We start from the raw sequence: 25,341 nt of genomic DNA, 5'->3' as shown, positions 1-25,341 counted from the left end.
CGCAGGTACTACGTGCATGGCGTGTGCCGCCAGGGCAGCCGCTGCCTGTTCTCCCACGACCTGTCCGCGAGCCGCGCAGCCGCCGTCTGCCGCTTCTACCAGAAGGGACAGTGCGCCTACGGCGCGCGCTGCAGGTGAGCGCCCGCGGGTCCCCCCACGGCCCGGCCCGGCGGAGCTGGGCGGGAGCAGTCAGCGAGGGCTGGGCTGGGCCGGGCCGAGCCGAGCTGTGTCCCGCGCTGCAGGGATTTCCGGCCTTCCGGGCCTTGCCGCCTGCCCCCTTGTGCCCTTTCTGCGCCGGGGTGGGCTAAGCCTCCCTCAGAGGCGCTGGTGTTAGCTGCAGCCCAGGCTGTGGATTTTGGCAGGGCTGTGCCAGTACTCCTGCTGGGACCAACGCCGGAGGTTCCTGGCCTTGAGGGAGGGACAAGACCTGCTAGCCAGAGTGATGCCATATTTGGGATCAGGAAGGAATTTTACCCTGTGGTCGGATTGGCCAGAGCTGTGGGGGCTTTTGCCTTCCTCTGTAGCAGGGAATATATACTCAAGAGGCCCTCTGCCCAGGGCCTCTTGAGTATATATTCACAGTATTTCATAGTTGCAGGATGTTGGCTGCCGTGGTTCCCCTGCTTTACCTACAGCAAATCAGGGTGTTAGGTGTGTTGTGTCAGGATTGAGGGTAGTTTTACATAGAGTTTAGATTACGGTTTGTATGGGATGGTTTGGATAGGAATGATCCTGCCTCAAGTGGGGGTTGAACTAGGTGCCTCTGGAGGTCCCTTCAAGCCCTGCTTTTCTATGATTTGATGACTTGCCGTCTTAACTAATATTGACAGAAGCAAAGAGGAACTGGAGCAAATGATACACAGGTACATCACTGGGGGAATGCAGCCCCCATCTTGTCTGAGCAGGTGCTATGAGACGGGACCTCGTACAGGATGTTGGCAGGATTTTCGGTTCCCCCGCCTTGGGAGGAATGGTTTCCCTGACTACTGTCTAGACTAGTGTGGGGGACTGTTGCTACACCAGCGCTTAAAGCTTCATTGGCAGAATGTATGGGCAGGGGGATATGAGAGCGATCCAGTCTGGACTGTCTATGTGGAGTCCAGTAGTTTCCCGAACAATCCCAATTATGCCTTCAACCAGAGTTTAGTCCTTGTAGCACAAACTTTTACTTTGCTTTTTCTTTTTAGATATGATCATACCAGGCTTCCTGCTCCTAGTGGTACAGTGGGCATTGCACCACCCAGCCTCTCTTTACCAGTGCTCCACAGCCCAAACCCTCCATCAGAGCATAGCACACCTGTAATCAAGAGCAAAACATGTGAACCTGGCAAGCGTGAAAAGAAAACACTAGTGCTGAGGGACAGAAGTGAGTTGGAACAGTTACCATGCTTATTGCTGCTGGTAGTTTTATTACTTCCCTTCTTCTCCTTGTCTCTTCCATTTACAGATGCCCAAGCAGATGCAGTTACCTTTGTAACATAATTCTGCAAATGCTTACACCTGTTAACTTTTCCAGGGGGAAACTTTCCTTCTGCTCCATGCATTCCCCAAATGATTCTTCTGTGTCTCCATGTGGTCCTTTCTTGCCATCTTTCAAGAGCAGGGCATGAGCAGAGATTTGTGTAGTGAAGGGGGATTTGGGGTGGTGCCAGGGGATTAGCACTTGGAGGACTGACCCAGTATACTTGAGCACAAGTACTGGGGGAGTCCTGCATTGCCTAATGCTGTAGAATGGGGGTCAAGCTCCCGCTCTCAGCAGTCCTCTATTTCTACTTGCATACCCAGCGTGGTCTCCCCAGGTCCACCATAAATAAACCTTTCCCTTCTCCATATTGCTTTCACTATCCTTTGTGAGGCTGCAATGCTGGGTTATCTTCCTTCTTCCTCTCTCAGCCCTGTACAATTTCCCTACCCTATCAGTGCCCCAGGCCACTTGCTGCTCAGCCTGTCTTGGCGGGGTCTCTGGGCTGAACCTTGATGGATGCTGAAGAAGCTGGGTGGCAGCTTTGGAACAGTGTGTGTGACCAGAACATGATCTGTCTGTCTCCTTTTCCTTTCAGCAATAAAACTCCAGTAAAATTCCTTTTGGGAGTTCATGGTGAAAGAGTGACATAATGGCTGCTGACAGACATGGAAAAAAACCCAAAAAAACAGCACTTGACCAGAAGAAGAAGTGCGTTAGTTGAACTCAGCTCCCCAGTGTCTGTATAGACTGCACACTTCAGTGGGGCTTTTTGGCACTTTTATCTAAGTAATGGCTGATTTAATCAGATATTAGATAAAAGCACCAAAAAGCCCTGCTGAAGCACACAATCTACACAGACATTGGGCAAGCTGGGTCAAATTAATGCAATGTTTCTTCTGGGCATGTGCTGCCAAGCTGTGGGGGTTTTTTTCCATGTCTTAAACAGTCAAATCTGTATGTGCTGCATTTGAGATGTTATGCAAAATCAGAAGTTTCTAGTAATACCAGGTCTTTTATTTACAAAATGTTATTCAGAGGAGAAATTTCCAAACAGTGTCAGGGAAATCTGTTTTGGAGCAATTCTTTGTGGTCACATGAATGCAGTTGGCCCCTGAATTGCCAAGAGAGGGAATCGTGGAGAACAAATTTATTCATTCATTCATTCATTTAGTTGAGAACCAGGAGGATTTTAGCCTTGCTTCAAGTGCAAATATGAAAGCAGTTCAAAATGTGTATGTGCCTGGTATTTTCAGGCTTTGCAGTATATAATTTTGATTGTAAAATGCTGCTGAGTTTAGGCATAGAAGGAGCTATATATGTGGATTCAGCTGGTGAGAGGGCCGTGGTTAAACAACCCTTTAGTTCATCAGGTAGCCTTTGTATTCAAGACAGGTTCCTTTGTGGCTTTTATGCCTTCATGATCATTCAATATATTGTGCTTTTTTTCTTTTAAGATTTACGTAGTTTGAATGAAGAAAAGACGAGACTCAGTGCAGCAAGTGACCTGGCTTGTTGCAGTGACAGAACTGATGATCTGGAAATGAAGCCCCATTCATATCTACAAGCTATTTGCACTGGGCTGGAAGATCCAATGCCTGGAAGTTCCTCTGCTGATGGACAGCAGCTGTGTCCCTATGCAGCTGCTGGGGCGTGCCAGTTCGGTGACCAGTGCCCTTACCTCCATGGAGAGGTGTGTGAGATCTGTGGATTGCAAGTGCTTCATCCCTTCGACCAAGAGCAAAGGAAGGCTCATGAGACGGTAAAGGTTAACAGTATTTTAAGATGACTCTGAAACACCATAAAATTCTTGTTCTAAAAGCCACAACCATTCATTTATTTACAAGGAAACCATGGGGCATTTGAACTCAGGTTTCAAATTTGCTAAGGCAGTGCTAGAGTTACAGCTGTTATAGTCCTGCCACCTGTTCAGCTTTGCCTGTATTGTGTGGCTTCTATCATATAAGTATAATCTTTCTGCACACTTTTTCCATGGTTTTAACTACTAAGTACAGTGTGAATTTTGAAAATTTAATTGAACAAAAATCATGAAACATAAGTTAAATTGTTTGTAGTCTTATTAAGAAAGTCAAACTGGTGATTTCCTGTTTATATCGTTAAATATATTTTGTTTTTACTGCATTTCAGCAGGGGGATTTCATTGCCATCATACTGGAAACCCTGAACATTGAAATCCCAATTGCAGCATGTACTAGCATAAATTTCTGTTGCTCTTTTAATTTAATTCTTTATAAAAGTTGGACTGTCTTTCCTGTTTGATGATTATAGTCACCTCTGGAAGCTCCTAAATTATTTCTCCCAGATCATGCTCACCCGAGACAACCAGCTGTTTGCCCACAGCCACTGAAATGCTGCAGGATGGGTAACTTCCCATCATTGCCAGTCTTGACTGTATTTAAGGGACGTTGGTCCATTTTGCGGCTGCTTGTTTGAGCTATCCAGTCTTAATCCAGCTAAAACTGTAGGCTGTGGTCAGTTTACTTCTGTGTAGACCTCTGTAATTGCTGCTGTCTAATTATGGTGGCACAATAGGTTTTTATCCCCTTGGGTATATGTATTTACATCAGCGTTAAAGATGAGGACTGGGGTGTGGAATAGAGATGAAGGCAAGTAAGTGATGGGCACTGTGGGGGTGGGCAGGGGAAGAGGATAAAAGAGGAGGACACCTAGGACCGGCAAAGGCTGGAGGGAGAAGGGTTAAGAGTGTAAGCAATGAAATACAGGCCTCTCTGGAACCTGGAATCAAACTTGAGGTTCTTGGGTCTCGTAATTGCTCTGCTGATCTCAAATATTGTCAAATGCATTAGCATCTTTCCCCCACTCTGCTGCTGGTCCATAACGGCCATCTTCTGTCAAGTTTTGGATGAACATATACTTGCAGCAGTTTCAAAAGGCAAGCATAAGGCATCAGGTGTTACTCTGCAACTGTTATGTATGCATGATCCTCTAGTGATACAAGTGGATGAGTTGGGGTCAAAGCTGGAGCAGGTTTGCTACACTTGTATTGCCCCAAGTTAATACAGGGGTAACTGCTACACGGTGCATCCACACAAGACTCTTACTGCAGATCTGACCAATTAGCTCCACACTAAAGCACGCATGTGGTGCTATTAGGCTGGAGTAAACAAATTAACTCTGCCCTAGGATAGTACTTCCCAACACAAGTACTGTCTTACAGCGGAGTTATTTACTTCACCACAACGCATGTGTAGATGCTGATCGGGGTTGGCTGGGGCATGAGTGCTACAGCCTGGGGCTGCCTGCTGGCTAGCCGTGCACTGTAGCACCCTTGTGCCCCAGCCAGCCCTTAGCTGCACTGGAGCAGCCCCAGGTTGGCAGGCTGCCCCCCACACCAGGCTCCCTGCCAGCCAGGGCTGCTCCACCGTTCCAACATGCTGTGATTTTTGGGTGCACATGTAAACATTGTGCCTGAGAACAATAAACTCTGGTGTGAATTGTACCAGTTTGTGTCAAATTAATTTCATGTGTAAATGTACTCACAGTGTAACAGCAGCTGCATCTCACAAGTAGCTGGTCTTCCTTCCCTTTTTAAGTTGCTGTCAGTGTACACCCTACCCTCAGTTAACTTGGGTGGCGGAGGCTTGTGTGTTGCTCTGAAGGTTCTGTTTTGCTGTCATTTGGTAAGTGTTACGGAATTTAGGTTTATCAGTGTTTGACTTAAAAAAAAGTTGAATCCCAAAACCACATTAAAATCCAAGGTAAAATCCTGTGTTCTCTTGAGGGCTAGAATAGTTAACAAATGTTGTTTTCTGGCTGTTACATAGAAGTGTATGGACTAAGCCCTCTACAGAAATAGATGTACTCATTTCTTTCTCCTCACAAGCCGGTTTCTAGTTCACATTTGTACAGGGCTGGTATCTTGTAGAGTGATTTTTTTTTTTTTTTTTCTGTCCTGTTTTTGACAGATGTGCATGGCTGCTTTTGAACACGAGATGGAGAAGGCTTTTGCCTTCCAGGCAAGTCAGGATAAGGTATGCAGCATTTGCATGGAGGTGATATATGAGAAACCATCAGCCTCTGAACGGAGGTTTGGAATCCTTTCCAACTGCAGTCATACGTACTGTCTATCCTGCATTCGACAGTGGAGGTGTGCCAAACAGTTTGAGAATCCAATCATAAAGTAAGTGAAGTTCTAACTGGTCACTCTGTTCACTTCTGCAAGTCACATGGTCCCTTCAGTAATCCTTTGAGAGAATAAATTTTATGATCCTACATTTAAAGGTAGCCTTATTTAGATTTGATTCTAGAAAATTCATATTCCAAGGGCCAGGGAATTACAGAACCTTAGATTCAGATGTCATTAGAGAAAATATGATTGGACTGAACTGGCTTTCTTCAGTGGAAACTATATACTTTATTTGCATTTGAAATGTGTACTGTTTTGGTCTGAAGTAGCTGTTTATGGCTAGGAAGTGAGCTATGTCAGTTGTTAATGTGGTGCATACTTTTGTTTCAATTCATTTAAGATCCTGCCCAGAGTGCCGAGTTATATCGGAGTTTGTAATTCCCAGTGTATACTGGGTAGAAGACCAGAATAAGAAAAATGAGCTGATTGAAGCATTTAAGCAAGGAATGGGGTAAGTTTGCAAAATATAAATTTTACATATTTCTTAGATTAAAATGCTGCTGTAAACCAGGATCTTTGATAGTCTCTCAACTATCTTTCTTGTATACTATACAAATAAAACTGGAAAAATATAAACCAATATTCATAGGTAATGAGAGTTGAGAGAACTTATATCTGACTCCAGTCCTCTCTGGGATAGTACCTATAATTTCAGTGGTAATTAAATAGACTTAATGAAAAAAAAATCGTCTTCAAGACTGCAATCTAGACATTTCTCTAGCTTCCATTGGATCATTAATTCTTCAACTTTCAAAATGGGCTGTTGAGGCTATTTAGACTCAGTGGCTAAAACTGCACCCAACTGCCCTTTCCTATTGGATTGTTACTGCTGTCTGGAATATTGCAGTCTTCTGTCATGGGGGATGTTGCATTGCTGATCTGAACTTCAGGTTTCTCCTTTCTATTCTCTCTTCTGTAAAATGGAGCAAAATGTTACAGGATGGTTATAATTAGTTATTGTGTCATGTTTTGAAAATGTAATGGTTTTTACTTGTATTGTGATCTTGAGCAATAAGACATGACTGGTGATCAAAACTACTGAGGTGTGTGATGAACAGGGATCTGGGTTTTCCATTTCCCGTGAGAAAATGGAGTAAACGTCAGATTTTTGTCTTTTACCAGAGGCAAACATGGATTTCTCATTTTACCAGAGAAAACCATAGATTTTGCTGTTTTGCAATGAGCTCCCTGCAGGCTGGCAGAGTTCCAGGCTGCAGGGAGCTTGGAGGGAGCGGGAGGAAGGTGGAAAGACAGGGGGGGCATCATGTGCGTAGGCATGCATGTGGCCCCAAGCAGCCTGCAGAGCAGCTCCAGAAAGCCACTCGGGGGGGAGGGGGGGGGGGGGGGGGGCGGCAGAGGGCCCTGTAGGGAGGAAGCTGGGCAGGTCTGGGGCTGCTGCCCAGGTAGGTGGGGCTTGGGGCCCAGGGCTGCAATGTGTGACTGCAGGGCCCCAGCGGGGAGCAGGATGGGGGCAGGGGAGATCCACATCCCCCAGATCTGTACCTGTGGCAGGCACATACTGCAGGCTTGAGCTCCTGTCCTGCTTCCTTCCCCTGGGGCCTCTGGAGCTGGTGGGCACAACTCAGTGCAGCTGGGGATAGCGGGGCCATGCGGAGATTCCGCACCAGTGTGAGCACCCCCCTGCTGCCCTGGTGACATGCCTTCAGCACCTGCTGCTGCTTTGAGGGGGGAAGTGGGGGCAGGGGGCTGCGGATCCGGTTCCATACCCCTGGCGGCTGGGAGTCCCCTCTGGCAGGGCTGGGGGAGCAGGGGTTGTGGGTGGGGGGCAAGGGGCACCAGCAAGTCTGTGGGGGCTATGGGTGGGGAGTGAGGAGCACCAGCAGGACCAGAGTGGGGCTGTGGAAGGGCCTTTAATTTTAATCCCGGTTTTGGGGGCTTTTAACAGAGAATTTGTGATTTCTTTATCTGGAAAAACCAGGATCCCTGGTGATAAAGGATAAATACTGTTACAGCGGTCTTCCAAAGCCCTCTTTGCCTGGGATGTGTTAATTTCTGCACCTCCCTCAACTCCCAGTGGGAGAGTTGAAACATTGATGTTTTCATCATTTTCCTTGTAAAGGGCGAGGGTAGGGGGAGAGGGAGTCGTTTGGTGGCGGGGGTGGAGTTTTTTTGTGTGTGAGCTGGCAAGTTCTCCTGGCCATTCTGGAAAGCTGTGCTGTTACTGCTTGAAATGCTTGAATTTCCTGGACTGGGTGAGCCCCATTAAGGAATGGATATGTTTACTTGGCACCATCAGCAAACCTATGACATCACTCAGCATTTTAGAAAGCACCTGGTCTCTGCAGCCATGTTATGTAGCAGAAAGGATAGTTAAAAATAGATACTGCTCCCTTTCTGTTAAGAGCTGTCATCCATTTGCGTTCTTCATATTTTGTTTTGTTTTCAGAGAAAAATCATTCAAATGGTTACAATTAAACATTTTAGAACTAAAATACTCTTGCTACTTGAATATAACTCTTATACCCTCTCTTTGTGTCCTCAGTGCTTTGCTGCTGTAAACCCTTTTGAGTTTAAGCTGACTTTGTGTTCCACGTTGAAGCCATACAATTTTAAAATAGCCACAATCTAAACAAAAGGCTGAGGTTATTATGAAGACAATTGGGGAGGCTTAATTAGGATGGTGCAGCCAGGGGGCTCTCTTGGCATTCCACATTTAGAAATACCTTGCAGAGAAGAATTAGAAAACAAAAAGAGGCTTCTATTAAGCACTCAGCTCAAATTAATGTGCTGTATATAGAACTTGTGCCAAAAAGTTTTCTATGACTAGAACTACCAGCAGTGTGTTGAATTTGCTGATGTGGCACTTCATAGAATGAAAGAACTCCTTCATGAAGTGTTCATTAAAGAACCAGAGTTTAAGAGAACCCAGTGTAACATGCTTTGACTACCTGTGCCAACTCTATGGGCTTCCTTTTTTCAAATGTATGTTTAAAGTGTCAGAATAAAAGGAAAGCAAAAACTGAACTGAGCTTCAGAATCCCAGAAATCTGATACAGGCATCCTGCATCTTGCGTTCATTTAACTTGCGCAAATTCAACTATATGCGGGTGGGGATGGGGGGCGGGCGGCTTGAGTCTGCATGCGGCGCTGCCACTTACCTGGAGGCCTGACCACCACCGCGCTGCCAGCGGTGACTGCCTCTGCCTCGTGTCGGCCTCGCCCCCAAAACCCCCCCGCCACCACCATAGAGCCATGCCCGGAGCTGTGTGGCTGGCCGCCGGGCGTGGTGGTGGCCGGGTGGCACGCAGCCATCCCCCCACCACCCTGCGCTGCGCCACTGCTGCTGGCTGTACAGCTCTAAGCGCGGCTCCGCAGTGGAGGCGGGAGGTTTTGGAGGCAGAGAGGCAGTCACCGCTGGTATGGTAATATGCAATTTCACTGTACGCGATTTTCGCCTTTATGCGCTGCCTTTAGAACGTAACCCCCGCGTAAGATGCGGGATGCCTGTACTTACAAATGCCATAAAACTAAGATCAGAAAATATAAGAGAATTAATTAACAGAAAGCATTTGGATTTATCCTCTTAGAAACTATTTTCTACAAAAATATTTAGTTAAAGACTTGCAGCAAGCTTGGTATAGTAATAAAGGTTTGTTTTAGATTTGGATGAAAGCACCATTACTGCAACTCTGCCAACTTGATCTTAAATATCAAGTTTGATATTCAACTTTGATATATTATATACAGATACTTGGGTATATGAAGTAATTGAAGCCTTAATTTAGGAAGCATTTTACATCCAGTGTTTGGTTTTAAAGCGCATGATTTTGTCATTCTTTTATTGAGTTCTAGATGGTAGCTCCTGTGTTTGCTTCAGCAAAATGCCTCACTTTGGATTCTGACTTGCATTTTCAAAGCACTGATCACCTTAGCACTGGAATATCAAACACACCAGTTGCCCATGGTATACAAACAACAGGTTGGCCGCTACTAATATAAATGTTACATTGAACAGTTTGGAGTAAGAAATCTATGCCATGGAAATCGCGTTGGTAGACTTCCTATAGATGACCAGTAAGTTTCTGATTTTGACTCTCAACCTTTTTTACAGGGAAGTAATTCTTTTTTCCAGAAAATACATTCAGTAAGCAAAAGTAGAAAGCTTTTTAGAACTTGAATCAGCAAAGCTGACAGAAATATTTCCTTTGACAAATATATGTGTAGTTTCACAGAACTGTCCAGAAAGGACAGACTGGAATCCCTCTCTCTGTCTATGGTGGAGCTGAGGGGGTGAGAATGGGCCTCCAGACAGGCAGAGTTAAGGCTGGGGCTGATTGTTCATGATGTGTGATTATTTTGCTGATTTGTTTCAAGGTGAGGGATGTCCTGTTGCTAGCCCTAGCAAAGGGGTGGGCAAAATAAGGCTTGTGGCGGGTCTTTGTCTGACCCATGGCGGGTCCCTTGGTTCCGCCTGGCCCAGGCACCGTCGAGCCGTGTTGCATCCTGCTGCCCCATGGGCACACAGCAGGGCTGGGGCAGCTCTGCAGCTGGACTGCCTTTCTAGGCAGTCCAAGTGGCAGTGTCTCCTGGCTGCCACTGGTGGCCTCAGCCCCACAGTACCAGTGGAGACCCAAGCTGCACAGCTCCCATCCCACATGCCCTGCGCCTGCTCCAGGCTCACCTGTCCAGGCTGAGCAGCGATGGCACAGTACAGAAGCTGTTACTCAGCATGGGGGGGAAAAGTGGCCCCAACCCCTCACTGTTGCTGGCCATTCCTTCTGTACTTGCCAGGAGCCTGCACCCAGGCTGTTCTGCACTGCCACCGCTGTCCGACTGGGCAGCTCAGAGGTGGCAGTGACAGTGGCATAGATGCAGAGCAGTCCAGTGCAGCATGGACTCCAAGCGGCTGCAGCAGGAACGGCAGGCATCAGCAAGGGGGAGGGGCCACTTTTCCTCCGCACTGAGCAACAGCATCTGTTCCATGCCGCTGCTGCTCAGCCTGGACAGGCGAGTCTGGAGCAGGAGCAGGGCCGGAGCTGCGCACCACGGGTTCCCGCTGGTACCGTAGAGGTGGGGCCAGTGGTGTCGGCAGCTGGAAGGAGCTGCTGCCACCTGGGTTCCCTAGGAAGGCAGTCCAGCTGCAGAGGTGCCCAGCCCTGCTGTGTGGGTGGGCAGCACAAAGCAGCCACAGGGCACATCAGGTCGGGGCTGTGCCCAGGTTCCGGCTGATCCGCTCCAGTAGTGGTGGATCCAGAGTGAGCGGGGGGGGGCTGGGGTTGCATTCTGTTGGTGGTGGCAAGGGGGTGCAGCAAGGTACATGGGCTCCAGGCTGTTGTGAAGAGGGGACAGGTGCTGACCTGCACAGGGGGACGCACGTGCAGGGGGCTCCCATGTACACCCCACTGTACCTGCAAACCACACCCTTCCCCACGTGCAATCACACACCCCACAAACACTGTACCCTCCACACACCCCCACATGCCCCCCCTCCACACACCTGTGCACTTCTGGGGGGAGCCCCACTCACTGCTATGCATGCACATCCTGCCACACACACGCACCCACCCCCCCATGCACACCCCAGAGCTCCACCACAAACCCCATATCTACCCACACATCTCCACAAATCCACAGGCCCCCCCACAAACTCCATACCCACCCACCCATACCTGCTCCCCCTCCACACACACACACACACACACACACACACACCCTTCCCCACAATATAAAAGAGTAAGACTTCTTTTGAGCTATTATGTGATCACCTCTATAGACACCACACAAATCGGGATAATTTTTTTTTTAAATAAAATTTAAATATGTTATTGTCAGTGTTTGATTTTTAGCATATAATTTGGTTTTTTTCTAGTTCCAAGTTGGCAAACCTCCTTTCCAAAAGGAGTACTTCTGGGGGCAAGGGGAGGGACTTCCAGTGGCAAAGGTCAGGGGTTAGGGGGTAGGACTTCCAGCCCCAAATTGGCAACCAGGGGGTGGGACACCTGTCAAGGGGCAGAACTACCCTTGCAGCCCTTGACAGCTCGCCAAAAGAAATTAAGCGGCCCTTCATCTAAAATAATTGCCTGTCCTTGCCCTAGCACTTAATCTTTTTGGCTTTTTTTAGCTTACAGCATAGTATTAGCATCACAGTTAGGTATCCATTTAGTAACTTGTGGTATCTGTCCTTTTCATTAAATGGCTTTGCTTGGAGATCAGCATTAAGTTAGGGAAGAAGGCTGTAGTGAGATGTTTCTAAACTTGCAGACCTCCCAACTTGGGAAAATATCTTTTTCCATCTGTGCCTTGAAAGTTCTGACCTTGCAGTTTTCTGTACTCCTAGGAGCATAAAAAGACTATTCCTCACAAATGGCTTGCACCTTGCATTTAAGCAGGAAAGCATGATGTCTTAGAGCAGTGTGGAATGGTAGCTTTTGTTGTCTGGCATTTTTGTCAGTGTTGTTGTTGCTGTTGTCCTTGTCAAGTGTTATTGATTTGTTGTCAGTGTTGAAGTCTCAGGAACTGTAGTGTCGACAAAGTCAGTCAGGAGATCCCAACACCAGTCTTGCTTTAAAGAACAGCCACACCAAAGACATGGTTTGGTGGCAGAGATTCAGCCAGGCTTATTGTCTACAAGCACAGCCTGTTACCTAGATTGCAGGTAACCTTGTGGGAAGGCTACTGATAAAAGAGGCAGAAACAACTTTTTATTTACTTGCACCTTAAAACACGAGAGCAAACATTTATCTTGAAGTCTCTCTGGCTACCTGCAACAGCACAACATAGATTCTCACCTATTCCGGCTGGAGAGATTTGCAAGGTGGGAGAAGGGTGACACACAGATTGGCAGCAGGTCTTCTTGAATTTGCTGAGTTCTCCAAATTTCCCTCCAGCCTATAGCCAATATTTATAGGTGGCAGGTTTTAATATTCTAATAAATGATTTCTGATTGGTTTTATTTAAATTTATCTGTTTCACTGAAACTTCTGGAACTGGACTGAACCAGATCTCTTATGGACTTGGATATCTTTGGGGGACAGGGAGGGTTTCTTATCTCCTTTCCTTTTCCATTGTAGAATGGTATTTCTGTTTCTTCTTTACCTTACTTTATGGTCTTTACAAATTATCTAAGCATTTTAACAAAAAGATATCTATTATAGCAAAATAACACGTAATACATTTGGTTACATAAATCACTACTACTAGTAGTACTTTAAGATAAAGCTATGATATAGCGTATATGAATTATTTAATATATGGTCTTCCCTTATTGCCTTTTAGGTCTTGTGCATTGTTTAATTTTTGTTTGATGGTTTCCTTTTACTTTCTGACCAAGGTATTTGTCACATCTTCAAAGGTTCACACTGTGGTTACTCAGAAACAGGTTCTGGACCTTCTGTTTAGCAGCCCTTCTGCAACTTGGCATAGCCCCTTGAAAATGACCAAGGGTCACAACAAGCCCTAACGTGTTTTGGCCTAACAAGTACATTTGTGCTTGTGACAAGGCAGTTGGCACAACACCATACAGGTTCCCCTAGGCTGCTACAAAGTTCCCATGTTTTGTAGTCCTCCTTTTATACAATGGTCAAAACAAATTATGTATTGCATTTCATCTATATCTTAAATGTCTCAAACTGTCCTGCACCATGGGTTTGTTTCACATCTTGACCTGGGTGTTTCTGTTCTAGTCTGGTCTTATGCAGGCATAGGACTATCCTACAACTTGTACGGTCATCTCTCCCTCCCATCTTCTGGCAGGAGTGCTAGTCTGGCCCACATGCCAAGTTTTGCTTGTGTAAGGAGCTCATGCATCAATCAGGCTTGCTGGTGAGGACTGCTCTGGCCAATACTTTAGCAAGCCTTTGTGTTAGCAGTATATGGATTGATCATTGCTCCAGCAAGGCCTACAGCTTCCATTCCAGCAGCATAGAAAGCAGCAATTTCATGACTGGAGAGTTATTTTAGAGCCAAATCTTCAGTTACTTTGTTGGATATCTGGGAAAGTCTCTGTTTCAAGTGTAAGTGCAGGAAAAGGAGGAGAGCTATGTTTAAATCCACTGTAAGACTCACAAGGCCAGTAGTTTTACTTTTGTCTGAGCTGACTGTGAATCCATATTTGTCAGAAGTCACTAATCTAGTCCTATAACAAACACATGATCAAATACTAAAGTCTCTTGTTGATGTTTTGGTGATGATCAATCTTAACTTTTTGATTTAAACTTTTTGTTTCGGAGAATGCTACAGTCTCATTGTTTACAGTGCTTCCCTTATCAGTCACATTGGGGTCTGTTCTATTAAAATTACAGGAGCTGGAACATACAGCTGCTGATGGTTATAGCTAGCTCCATGTTTCTGCCTTACTCTGTATATTCAGTCTGGTTTTCTGCAGGCTTAATCATTTCTTATTCCTGTGAAATATTGAAATGTGACAGTTAGGGCTGTCAATTAATCATCATTAACATGTGTGATTTAACGCATTAATTGGTTCTTGAGTTAGTTTTTTTGTGTTAATTGTGCACATGGTTTTGGAGCCCATGCCTGGGCTCTACTCTGCCACTGTTACCACTAGCTCTGAGGTGCCCAGCAGGGCAGTAGTGGCAGTGTAGAAGAGCTGCAGGGCAGCCCAGGTGTGGGCTCTGGACTCCTGCAGCAGGAAGGCTGGGTGGGAGTGGGGTGGGGGCAAGAAGGAAGCGTGTGCGCGCGCACACACACACACACACACACACACACACACACACACACACACACACACACACTCTAGAGGTGTACTGATATATCAGGACGCTGCGTGCAGCCCCGCAGCATATAGCGCAGTGCCCAGCAGGTAAGTCTATGGAGGGAAAGGGGCAGGGGGCAGATTGAGGCCCCTGTGGTGAAGGAGGGAGTGGGGCAGGGCAGGGGCTGGAGTGAATGGGACCCTGGGGCTGGGGCAGGTCATGGGATGGAGCCGCAGGTGGCTGGTCCAGGGGCACGGGGATGGGGACTACTTCCTGGTGCTGTGCACACTCCTGGTAGAGGCATGGGGAGCATGTGCCCCCTGGATTTGTGCATAGCACAGAGGCAGGCTGTCCACTGCGGGTTGGGGCTCTGCACCCTGTTGCCTTTGCCCTGGGACCCACGCAACACCATGACATGCCTCCCACCACAGGGCGGGCAGGGGACACACAGCCAGCACACAGCTCTTGGGGAAGAGGCAGCAGGGCACAGAGCCCCAGCCCTCAGCGGGCAGCCTGCCTGTGCTTTATGCACAAATTCAAGGGCACATGCCTCCTCCGGGGGTCTGCACAGCAGTGTGGAGCTGTACCCCCACCCACGCCCCTAAACAAAGCTCCTGCGGCTCTGTACCACAACGCTGTAGGGTTACCATATTTCCAGTTTCAAAAAAGAGGACACCTGTGGCAGGAGGTAATATGATTTGATTGTGGGGTGGGGAGGGGCAGTGATATTCCTGTGCCCCTCACTCAAGCCACAGGCCCCCACTCTGACATACAGTACTCCGTATCCTCCCAGGGTGTGTGGGGAGGTCCCCTGACTGGGCTTCAACACCCCCACACACACCCATAGCCCCCCACACCTTCACAGATTCCCCACACACATACACATCCCCACATCCACCCCCCCAACCATACAAAGTACCTGCATAATTTTCAGTTTTTAGCTGTGTGATTAAAATCACAATAAATTACAACTAACTTTTTAAATCACGCAACTAATCGTGATCAAGTTTTTTAATCACTTGACAGTTCCAGTGACAATGTGAGAATGTTGTTTGGGAAGTATAAGCAAAGGAGTAAGCCAGTTTGGCAACAGTCCTCCTAACCTCTGGTTCTGTGTAAGCATGGATGTTTGAAAAAATAAATGCTTCCAGGCGTGCATGTCTGCCCCACAAATTTCTGGACAAAGTCAAACTTGCATTTACCTTTCATACATGTTCCTTCATACAGCTCTGTGCTGAAAAGTGTCTTTTTTACTGTCTCAGGGTCAATTCCTGTTGAAATTTCATAGATTTCATAGACATTAGGGCTGGAAGGGACCTTGGAAGATCATCAAGTCCAGCCCCCTGCCCAAAGGGCAGGAAGTCAGCTGGGGCCATAGGATCCCAGCAAGAAATGGTTGGAGTCAAAGTGGTTAAGGGGCATGTAGTTCTGGAGGGATCTCTTATTGTTCCATTAATGAAAATGTATTTTTGGACTGGATTATGGCAGGTTTTTGCTTTAGTCTCTGTGTTCCTGTGATCTGAGTTCTCATCTTCTCTTAGCTTTGAAATGATTGCTTCCATCCAGGCAGAAGGATCTCAGATAGGGGAGTAACAGAAGTGACGGCATCTTCTAATTTATATGGGGAAATGCTCATCTACAGAATGCTTCTGTAATCCAGATAGGAATTTATTGATTGCTACTTCTGCCCTGGAATAAAGTCTGTACCAGAAGGGGTTAGCTGAAAGCATCACTCTGCCAGGTTCTGCCTGGTTTCACTTGGCTAAAATCAAAACAGGTGAAAGTTACTCCTGTGTGATACAGCAGTGACCTCTGAGTTAAGTGATGTGCCTGCATGTACTACATACATCCTAAGGGCTTGTGATTACACTAACATGAAAAGTCAGAGGTTAGATTGGGAGGATTTTCCACTTGAAAATGTTTCCTCTTTGAGACAGTTCTCCCCTTCTTGACCATGCTCCTAAGAGTGGATCCACTCTCCCACTTCATTCTATCTTCTGTTGGAGGTCTGGATCTTCAAAGACAACACTATGCTGGTTTATGTTCCATTTGTTTGAGAACTGTTTGTCCTTGACACTTGTGAAGAAAAGCACTCTGATTAATAGTTTATGTTCCTGAACATAGTTCTCATTAGAAGAGGTGGTTGCTTCTCTCCATTTCCAAGCCATAGAACAAAACTGCAGGTTTTTAGAATACCTGGTTATGTCCTTCTAGCTTACAGTGTGCTCAGGCTAAAAGAAAACGTCCTCCCTATCTAGCCCGTGTGGGATGAGTTCCCAAAGCAGGAAGCATTTAGTCATAAGCTGAGAGGGACCCATGGTTGGTTAGTACTCTTATTACCTAGGTTCCACACAACTTCTACACTTGGTGTTAGCATGCATCTCACCTGAGGCTCACCCAGTCATTCCTGCAATTAGAAGTCAAATGCCACATCTTTCCACAAAAGGAAGAAAAAATAATCAAAAGCTTGTCCTCAGTTGGGTGCTCTTGTTTTAATTTTAAGTGAAAGATTAAATAGTGCTTTGAATTCCTTCCTCCCCAAGGTGCTCACTAGGCCTATGCGAGTCAGATCAGATTGCTGCTGGCTTCAGATCTGGCCGCTTTGGATGGCAGTGATCTGATCCAGAGCTCTGGACTGGGTTTCTGCTTCGATTCGGCTGAAGCAGCTCCGAAGCTTTGGAGCTGCCTCGGAGATCCGGCCATAGGGTATAATGGGGAATCAATGCAATATCTATAACTTTGTTGTTTTTTGTCTGATTTGGATGAAACTTGCAGGGGTGGGAGACTCTGCTGAGAGCATAAAGTCAGCCAAGTTTCAAGATTGGTTCAGGGGTTTGGGGGGAACTGTACCTCAAGCTGCGGACAAGCAAAACTTGTGACATGGGTGACCCTGTGTGTGTTAAGGCACAGCAGGGTGAAAGCTTCAGGGATGGTAACCCCTGCTGCAGCCACAAAGCCTGCCAGCTGTCAAGGAGATAGGTTTAGGGGGGTTCTGGGGCCGTGCACCACTAGCTGCTGATGGACATAACTCATGACATGGGTGCTTGTGCAACTGACTGTCTCTGTCTTTCATAGATTCATAGATTGTAGAGTCAGAAGGGACCACAATAGATCATCGTGTCCGACCCCTGCCCCTGGCAGGAAAGAGGACTGAGGTCAGATGACCCCAACCAGGTGACTGTCTAGCCTCCTCTTGAAGACCTCCAAGCTAGGTGATAGCACCACCTCTCTTGGAAGCCCATTCCAGATCCTGGCCACCCTCACTGTGAAAAATGTCTTCCTAATATCTAACCTAAATCCACTCTCAACTAGTTTACACCTGTTATTCCTAGTCACTCCCTGGGGCGCCTTAGTAAACAGCACTTCCTCTCTTCCCTATTGACCTCCCCTAATAAATTTATAGGTGGCCACAAGATCTCCCCTCAGCTGTCTCTTGTGAAGGCTGAAGAGATTCAGCTCTCTCAACCTCCCCCCGTAGCGTCTATCACGAAGGCCACTAATCATGCGAATTTTAGACATGATACATGTAATCATTGCATGATAAAAATGGCCAGCTAACCATAAAAATGACCAACCAGCCACCAACAAAAATGTAGAACATTATTGTAGCTGACTTCTATAGGTGTGCTGGGGGTTCCTCCTTCCCAGGTGGAGTACCTTACATTTATCTTTATTAAATTGCATCCTATTTCTCTCTGCCCATTGATCCAACCTGTCCAGGTCAGCCTGAATCTGCTCCCTGCCCTCCAGTGTACTAACTTTGCCCCACAACTTGGTATCATCAGCAAACTTGGAGAGGGTGCTCTCCATGCCCTCATCCAAATCGCTGATGAAGATATTGAATAATATCGGTCCTAGGACCGAACCCTGCGTGACCCCACTGCCCACCTCCCTCCAGGCCGAGAAGGAACCATCCACCACCACTCTCTGGGTGCGGTCCCTGAGCCAGTTGGCCACCCACCTGACCGTGTAGGCGTCCACTCCACAGTCTGCTAGCTTCCCACTGAGGATAGGGTACGAAACTCTGTCGAAGGGGCAGTTGATTGTATTGATTATTTCCTCTCCTTAGTCTCTGCTTTTGTAGGTGCTAATTGATGGTAATTAACTGGCTACATTAGCTAGGTACTGTGTATTGAGCTGGTCCCTGAGTGAATCATGATTGATTGGTAACTGGTAACACAGTAGCTTAGCAGCCAGGCCTGCAGTAGCCTCTCCCACGCCCCAAGACAAGAGACAGTCAGTTGCACAAGCACCCATGTCACGAGTTTTGCCTGTCAGCAGCTAGAGGTGCAGGGCTGCAGAACCCAGAAGCCCTGCACCTATCTCCATGACAGCTGGCAGGCTTGTGTCTGCAGCAGGGGCTACCATCCCTGCAGCGCCTTAACACACACAGTCTCACCCATGTCATGAGTTTTGCTTGTCTGCAGTGTGAGGTACAGTTCCCCCCAAACCTCTACACCTATCTCCTTGAAACTTGGCAAGCTTTGTGGCCCACCAGGGACCATCACCCCTGCAGTTTTCACCCCCCTGTGGTGTAACACATAGACATGACATGCGTTTTGCTTAAGCTTTGTGGCCCACCAGGGACCATCACCCCTGCAGTTTTCACCCCCCTGTGGTGTAACACATAGACATGACATGAGTTTTGCTTTCAAGAACTTGGGGTGCAGTTCCCCCTGAACCCCTGCACCGATCTTCTTGAAACTTGGCAGACTTCATGCTCTCAGCAGAGACTACAATCCCTGCAAATTTCATCCAAATCAGACAAAAACCAACCAAGTTAGATATTTCATTGTTTCCCCATTATACCCTATGGCCAGATCTCCAAAGCAACTCTAATCTATTTGAATTTAAAAGGCCACGGGCCCAGCCCACTAAGAATTGGGGGCTGCCACTGGTTGGGCGGCCAGAGCCTTGAAAAATTCAACTGGTTACAGGGGACAAATAATAAGAAAACAGGGTGCGCACAGGCAGGGTTAAAGGGCCAAAACAAGTGCTCCCTGGGGGGACACTGAGCAGAGTGCACCAGACAGTGCCCACCAGCCCTCGAACTCAGCTAGAGTGCTGGTAGCGACCGCCCAGCGATGCTCCACTCGGAGTCGTTCACTCGGGACACCGAGGAAAAATGCTCCAAGGTCCCCAGGAGCCTTCCCAGCCAGAGCGTCCCCCCTGGATAGCGAGATAGTGAGCTTGGCCAGAGCCAGGAGGAGGTTGACCATGAGGTCCCAGGCCTTAGTGGGGCGACATATGGGGAGTGCGTAAACACAAAGGTGCAGGGAGTATTGCAGCCAGAACTTGAGGAGTAAGTTCTGGAGGAGGAGGTACAGGGGCTGCAGCCTGGCGCACTCTAGGAACATGTGCGCCAGGGTCTCCTGATGACAGAAGTGGCACCGGTCGGAGGCCGCTTTGAAGTGTGCCAGATACACGCCCATTGGGACAGCTCTGTGCAGGAGTTGCCAACCTAGGGCCCCGGTGGCTCTGGGGATGAGGGTGGAATACAGGCTCAGCCACCGGGGCCCGTCGGCATCATCCTTGCCTAAGATGTCCCGCCATTTGGTATCCTGGTGAGACACAAGGGAGAAATGATGGACAATCGTGTGGACGAGCGTGTAGAGCTGGTGCTGGTGGGTGGTTGAGAAACGGACCAGACGTACGTCCCCCAGCAGACTGAGATGGTGTCGTGGGGAGTGCTCCGGAGCCTGCCGATAGGCTGCAGGCTCAGTGAGCAGCTCCACAAGGCTGGGGGACTCAGGAGGGCGGGGACCACCCTCCTGCAGGATCTGCTCCAGGTAGGCGAGGGCTTCTGCAGGCAGTGCGGCTTTCACCTCCTGGATTAGGCGCAAGTAGGTTGCGCGGCCTATGGTCAGGCCCGGGCACCAAGCCAGTGTCGTGGGGCCTAGCCATCCCTGCTCGTCATAGTCCAGGAGGTCTCTGAGCCAGGTGATTCCCACCCGGGCCATCCCCTGGTGAGCCTTGGACGATGCTGCCGCCAGGACCGCTAACTGTGGATTGTAGAATAGCGGCTCAGCCAGCAGGTCGCCATCCTCAGCCCCGGAGCGGCTCTGAAGCGCTTCAGAAGCTCCAAACCGCTTCGGAAAGCCTAACAAAGGCAGTGCTTTGATCCAGACATGCTGCTTCGGATGCCGAAGCGTCCAAAGCTTCTCTGGATCCGAAGCTCTGTCCGAAGCCTCGCACAGCCCCAGTGCTCACACCTGGCAGCTCATGAATAGACAGCAAAGTAACATTTTGGGGAAAGCAAGCTTAACCCTTCCTGTGAAAGTTGCACTAGAGAGCACAGCAGAGCTAAGTTACTGCCTCAGTTCAGTTCTGTACCTGTGTGTGTGTCAGGAGTGCAGTTGAGGCTAGTAAAATCTAAGCAACAGAAAAGGTGGTGACAGATGGAGAACTGTTGCTTGTAGACAAGGTAGTGGCTGCATTCTCTGGCAACTACCAACTGTGTGCTCTTTCTTGACTGAGATGAGTCAGTCTGGTGCAGGGTTTTTCTGCAAGAGTAAAAGAAAAATGTGGGTGGGTAGCACAAGAACGTGGGGGGGGGGTGTATGCATGCACACAAGGACACTGGGGGTTTTTTCTACTTTTATTGATGGTATTTACTTCTCTCTTAGGAAAAAAGCCTGCAAATACTTTGAACAAGGGAAAGGAACCTGCCCATTTGGAGGGAAATGCCTTTATCTTCATGCCTACCCAGATGGGACGAGAGCTGAACCTGAAAAACCACGGAAACAGCTCAGCTCTGAGGGCACTGTGCGGGTGAGGGGACTCTTCCTTCTCTTCAGAGTCTTGCTTCTGAGTAAGCTGCTGCTTCAGAGCCAGGCACAGTTTCTCTGCTTGGAGGCATGTTTAGAACAGACCAAGATTAAAAACCGAGCAGAAAATGAGTCCTTGACATCTCAATCACATTTTAACTTTGCCGTATGGTAATGGGGCAGATTTGCATGTTGTGTGGGATGCAGCTCTCCCAGTTAGGAGCCCACAACATACAGCTAAATGGGAGTTCACACAAATAGTTGTGGGACCAGGGCTTTGATTAGTGCTGTGAAGTGACCTCAGCTCTCTAACGTCTCGCTACCAAAGCTGTTGTGCAGCTGACATTAAGACCAGCCCTTGGACAAGACTCAGCAGGATGAGCTGGCCAGAGAAGATTAGGGGAGTACACTGGCTCATAAGTTTTGATTTTTCTAGTGGGTTTACAGTTCATCTTAACTGGAGCCAATTAGCCCAAAGAATATCTGCTAACACTGAAACCTTCAGTGGTGGGAGCAAGAGACATTCTCTTAGCTGTCCCAGGGGGAATTGTTCCTTTAACACTTAAGAATGGTCCTGTTTGTGTCCTAGAAGCAGGACATCTGTAGTCTGTTACTCAAGTCACATGGATAACAGTGGCACTGTTTTGCTGTAGTCACACATTCCCTTCCAGAGTTGCTCTGTACTGTAGTAAGAAAGTGCCTTTCAGTTTCATACTTTTGCCTGGGGAAAAGTTGTTACTGCAGTGTTGAAGCTGCAAGAACATCATGCTTCTCCAGCAATCAGCAAGGTGTTCACTTGTGCTCTTTTCTCTTACAGTTCTTCAACTCTGTTCGGCTCTGGGATTTCATTGAAGATAGAGAAAGTCGGACTATGCCCAGTGCTGCTGATGATGTGGCAGAGCTTGGGGAGCTTTTCATGCACCTCTCAGGGGCAGATGAAGAGTCTGCTACTTCTCAATGAGAAGACCTGAAGATGTTTTTTCTGTATCCATCTAGCTATTTATTTAGCAGTTTTACTTTTTACTGTAAACAGAATGTGTGGCTTGCTGAGGTTCTAGCACGGTTTTAGTATAAGTCTTTGTACTACAACAAAAATACTTAAGGCTAATAAAGGAAATTAAGTGACATGCATGGAAAAAAACTTAGTGATCCATAAGTCCTGTAGGGGGAGGAGGTAACTTTGTAAGCACATCTTGCTTTTCTTTTCCATTTCAGAAGCCTGCCTACAACTAGCCAAATCATGGATTTAGGGCAGTCTTATCCAGCCCTCTAGGCTTCCTAAGGACCTGGAAATTTGGTGGTGAGGGAAGCTTTGGCAGCTTTAACTGCCTCTCCCTGATGCCAAACCTCTGGATCTGCAGGGAGCCCTGCATGCCACATCTGGGCACGCATGGCTTCACCCATGGATCAAATCTGCACCACTTATCTATCCCACAGAAACAGACAGTGCCAAACTCTTAGGAAGGCTAGCTCTTCATTTAGAGAGGGACTGCCTGGTAGATGTGTGTTGGAGCCACTGCTGTTGCAGGGGTGGTGTTGGTTTGCTGTGTAGGTAAAAATCTCACTACAGGTTAACCAATGAGGCATTTTAATACAAAGCACAACAATTCAGAACAAGTACAGGAATTGTATGTTACTGCATAATTCAAGCTGTAATATCATCCCTTCACTGTAGCTAAATACTGGGGATTTTGAACTGTGGAGCCAGTGTGACATTTCATGTAAAGATGCACCTCCTGTATCTGCTCTCCATCTTGGGGCACTAGCCAAGGGAATTCTAACTAGATGCCACTGGTCTTGGCCAGCTGTGTAAGGTGCTATAGTTGCATTGTGTGATTTATTGCTGCAATTCCTAACTGACAGTGCAGGATCATCTAGATTGCAAGGTGAAATGAGGGAAAGCAAATGGAGGAAAAGAACACTTTTGCACCTTAGACTCCGATTCAGAGCAGCGTACCTGCTGCAGCTGAAAAGTCTCAGCCTAGTTCCAAACTGCAGCAGTGAATGCCAAATTTATTCTGACTACTAGAGCATTAAGTTCAAGGTAAGTCTTTATCAAAACATTCTGAAGAACAAGCTTTGATTAACCCAGTACAGTATGTCTCTAGGCCTCTTGTTATTACCTGGTTCAGGTACCAATTGCAAGATCACAGTAATAGATGTTATACTTAAAATCAAGTGCAACTTCTACTTAATGCCTTTAAGACAAAAGTTAATGATAATGTAAAGCTCTCCCTGCTTTACTTTCAGCATATTTAAGATGTAAAACATGTTGCCCCCACCCCCTTCCTGCAAAGGGAATGTGTTTCTCCACCCCAGCAACCTGGAGCCTGGGATAGAACACTGTACCTTGCTGATAAAGAGGGTAGAGAAACTGACATTCTATAAATAATCTCCTTGGCATGGTTGTAACTGAGACCTTTGCTCCCACCACTGCATTTATTATACAACCTATCCCCCAGCAGTTCAGATCTGTTTCCTTGTTCGGTTTCAGATCATATTTCTAGCACTGGCATCTAGCTTTGCATAAAAGAACTTCTGAGTCTCTTAGGAGGACTCTTAATTACTTGCACAAAGCCTCTGGCCCCTTAGTACAGATTAAAGGCTTTCTGTAACATTCTCAGAGCTGTAGGAGGTATTAAAATGGAGTGCATTTCTTCATCACTCCAGGTTACTAAATTGCTTCATTAGTCATTGCTGTTGTGCTCCAGGTCTCTTAGTTTCCTTTTAAATCTTTGGCTTCTGTTCTAGCTTGAAAGGAAGGGTACCCATGCCTGGGTGCTGGGCTATTTGCTATCCCTTATTCCAACCTTCTCTCTCTCTCAACTTGGGTGTTTTGGGCTTTCTCCCTTCCTATTGGGTGTGTGTGGGGGGGGGGGGGGGGGAGGAAGTGAGTGAGTGTGTGTGTGTGCGCGTGCACGCACGCGCGTGTGTGTGTTTACAATTGAATGTAGGGGGGAGGCTATCAACAAAATGTATTACAGGATGAGGAAGATGCAGTGGTGCCTCTCCTTTTCTTCCCAGGATACTCTGGGTCACTGGAGATAGCTGTCTAGATTTAAGACAAGTTTTCTAGTAAGGAAAGCCTTAAGTGTTAGATACTTGGGAGGTGTCTGGGCTGAATCTGTCTCCTTATACTAAGCATTATACATCCATAGAATAACATGATACCTGTGGTAATCACAATCTAAACTACAGAAAATAGGTGGACAATGGGAGAGAGGATGAAGGAAAGAGCTGTACTACATTCAGCAAGATGGTCAAGAGTTTTTTTAAAGTGTAAGGTTAACAATGTATTCAGAGATCCAGACAATTGCCAACCTTTTCAGCAGGCATGCCACAAGTTAGCACCACACCCTCCTCAAGTGCTACTCTGATCCCCTTCCCCTGCTTAGTCAGGTGTTGTTTTCTGTTCCCTGCCCTATCTGCCACTGTGCTGCCTGTACCCTCCCCAACTGTGCCACTTGTGATCTAAGCAACTAGACATCCACTTTAAAACACAAGCAACAACTGTATTACTAATTCTCCCTGTGGCTTATTTCCAACACTGCTGCACTGCATTTCTTTTGAGAAAGGACACTCATGTCACTTCCAAATATTAAAGAATAGAAGCACAGAACTAGTAGCTGAGCTTCGGCATTGTCCTGCTTTTGTCTGCCTTTAATTTTGAACCCTCTCATGTAAGGCAATTTTACAGTTCCTGTTGTCAGTAAGGAGTGAGTCCCCTTATCATACTGGTACTTTAAAAACAAGATGATTCCGGTTAAGATTTTTCAACATTCCCTTTTAGGGTAAAGATTTATTTAAGTTGCAAGTAAAACCAGGTCAATAGCTTACTCATTTTGGAAACAGGTCAAGCAGATAATACATGATTCTAGTCCTCTTACAAACCAACTGAACAAAGATTTATTCTTAAATTCAAACATTTTATTAGCATATGAGTGATAGTTATAGTTAAAGTGATCAACCCGAGTTCAAAATGTGTGTTAATCACAAGTGTGAACAGTAAGTTCATTTCCCTGCTTATTCAGTTTTAATGCATAGACTTTATAGTAAAGCTGGATTCAAGGGTCATAAATTATATCAACCTTAAGATGGTGATGTTGCCGTGATGGTCCAGAGGTGAGAGGTAAAAATGCTTGTGGGTGCTCTCTCTTATTGGACCAACTTTATGCCTTGAGGCCTGAGAGAGGATACAGGTAGTCCTTGACTTACAACATGTCGAGTTACAATGTTTTGCACTTACAATGTTTATAAACTGACATCCTGTTT

At 47.0% G+C, this 25,341-nt stretch overlaps 1 protein-coding gene across 1 annotated transcript; it reads left to right on the top strand.

Annotated features, from left to right (window-relative positions):
- Nucleotides 1-3: 3 nt before the first annotated feature.
- MKRN2 (makorin ring finger protein 2) lies at nt 4-23,904 on the top strand (the record flags this gene model as incomplete). The annotated part of the gene is made up of 7 exons (XM_025204524.1): nt 4-134; nt 1,188-1,366; nt 2,920-3,224; nt 5,410-5,624; nt 5,971-6,081; nt 20,929-21,073; nt 21,887-23,904. Coding segments are annotated over 7 exons (1,230 nt in total), but the record flags the coding sequence as incomplete, so codon positions are not given.
- Between the last annotated feature and the right edge of the window lie 1,437 nt (nt 23,905-25,341).

The sequence above is a fragment of the Alligator sinensis genome, unplaced genomic scaffold (assembly GCF_000455745.1).
Source record: "Alligator sinensis unplaced genomic scaffold, ASM45574v1 scaffold81_3, whole genome shotgun sequence".
Taxonomy (NCBI): domain Eukaryota; kingdom Metazoa; phylum Chordata; order Crocodylia; family Alligatoridae; genus Alligator; species Alligator sinensis.
Note: the sequence above shows the minus strand (reverse complement) of the source record. Positions and strands in the feature narration are given on the sequence as shown.